The following is a 918-nucleotide window of genomic DNA, read 5'->3' as shown; positions in this document are numbered from 1 at the left end:
TCAAGCAGTTGGCTTGCAGTATGCCGTCGCAGTTATTTTGACAAATGTCCATACCTGTATGAAGCGAGGCAACCAAATTTCCAGCTACTTTGGTGTTATGCCTCCAACTGTTGAGAAGTATCTCCATGTAAAATCCACATAGCATAAGGCGTACATTACATCGCGTCCATGAAGTACAATTTTCCACGATGCTATTCATGCAGATGAAAGACAACAATGACAGTATTGTTCATGAAGATCACACCCAACAATATAAATCGACATGTATCTATTTTGTCAATGCACGCATCATTTCAATTGTGCTACGCATGAACTCCATCTGTACCTCGCGCTCCTTTTCAACTGCAAAACGGGCTTCACGCTCAGCCTTGTCAAGTTCATATCGTGCGCGTTCGAGTTCCAACCTCTGCTGGGCGAGCATGATTTCTTCCTTCTTGGTCGCAACTTCTTCTGCATTGATTTTGTTTGATTCCAGCATCATCTCGGTAAACGTGGCAACCACAGAGGCAGCCTCTTTCACTGCAGTAATGAGTCGTTTTTCGTTCGCCTCCGCCCCCTTTAGTGGCGACACTTCGTCGTCGACAGCTTTTCTTTTCAAACTCACGAGCGCCGCCTCACGGACGAGGTGGCCATCGGTCTCTCGCTTATCTTGAACTTGCTTTAACGCCTTCTTCTTTGTAGCTGCGGCATCAATCTAACAGTCATTTCGTTCAAACCACATACGCACATTGTTCAATCACCAAGTCAACGATGCCCTGCAGGAGCTGATCACGCTCGATGTATTCCTCTTCCGTGCCTGACGAACGAAGGGCCTTCAGAGTAACCTTTTTGAATGCGGCCAGCAAGTCGTCGAACCGCCTGCGGCAGCAGATTGCTGTGATGGCTTCACATGGATGCTTCTCATGTTGTCACCGATCT

At 47.3% G+C, this 918-nt stretch overlaps 1 protein-coding gene across 1 annotated transcript; it reads right to left on the bottom strand.

The window, feature by feature from the left end:
* Window positions 1–155: 155 nt before the first annotated feature.
* Window positions 156–904, bottom strand: H310_13823 (hypothetical protein; the record flags this gene model as incomplete). Its single annotated transcript, XM_008881469.1, has 4 exons — window positions 156–191; window positions 326–694; window positions 741–796; window positions 856–904. 4 exons carry the CDS (start codon window positions 902–904, stop codon window positions 156–158), a joined length of 510 nt encoding a protein of 169 aa, XP_008879691.1.
* Between the last annotated feature and the right edge of the window lie 14 nt (window positions 905–918).

Source organism: Aphanomyces invadans (genome assembly GCF_000520115.1).
Source record: "Aphanomyces invadans strain NJM9701 unplaced genomic scaffold supercont1.56, whole genome shotgun sequence".
NCBI classification, from domain to species: Eukaryota; Oomycota; class Saprolegniomycetes; order Saprolegniales; family Verrucalvaceae; genus Aphanomyces; species Aphanomyces invadans.
The sequence above is the reverse complement of the archived record's forward strand: the minus strand, read 5'-3'. Positions and strand labels throughout refer to the sequence as shown.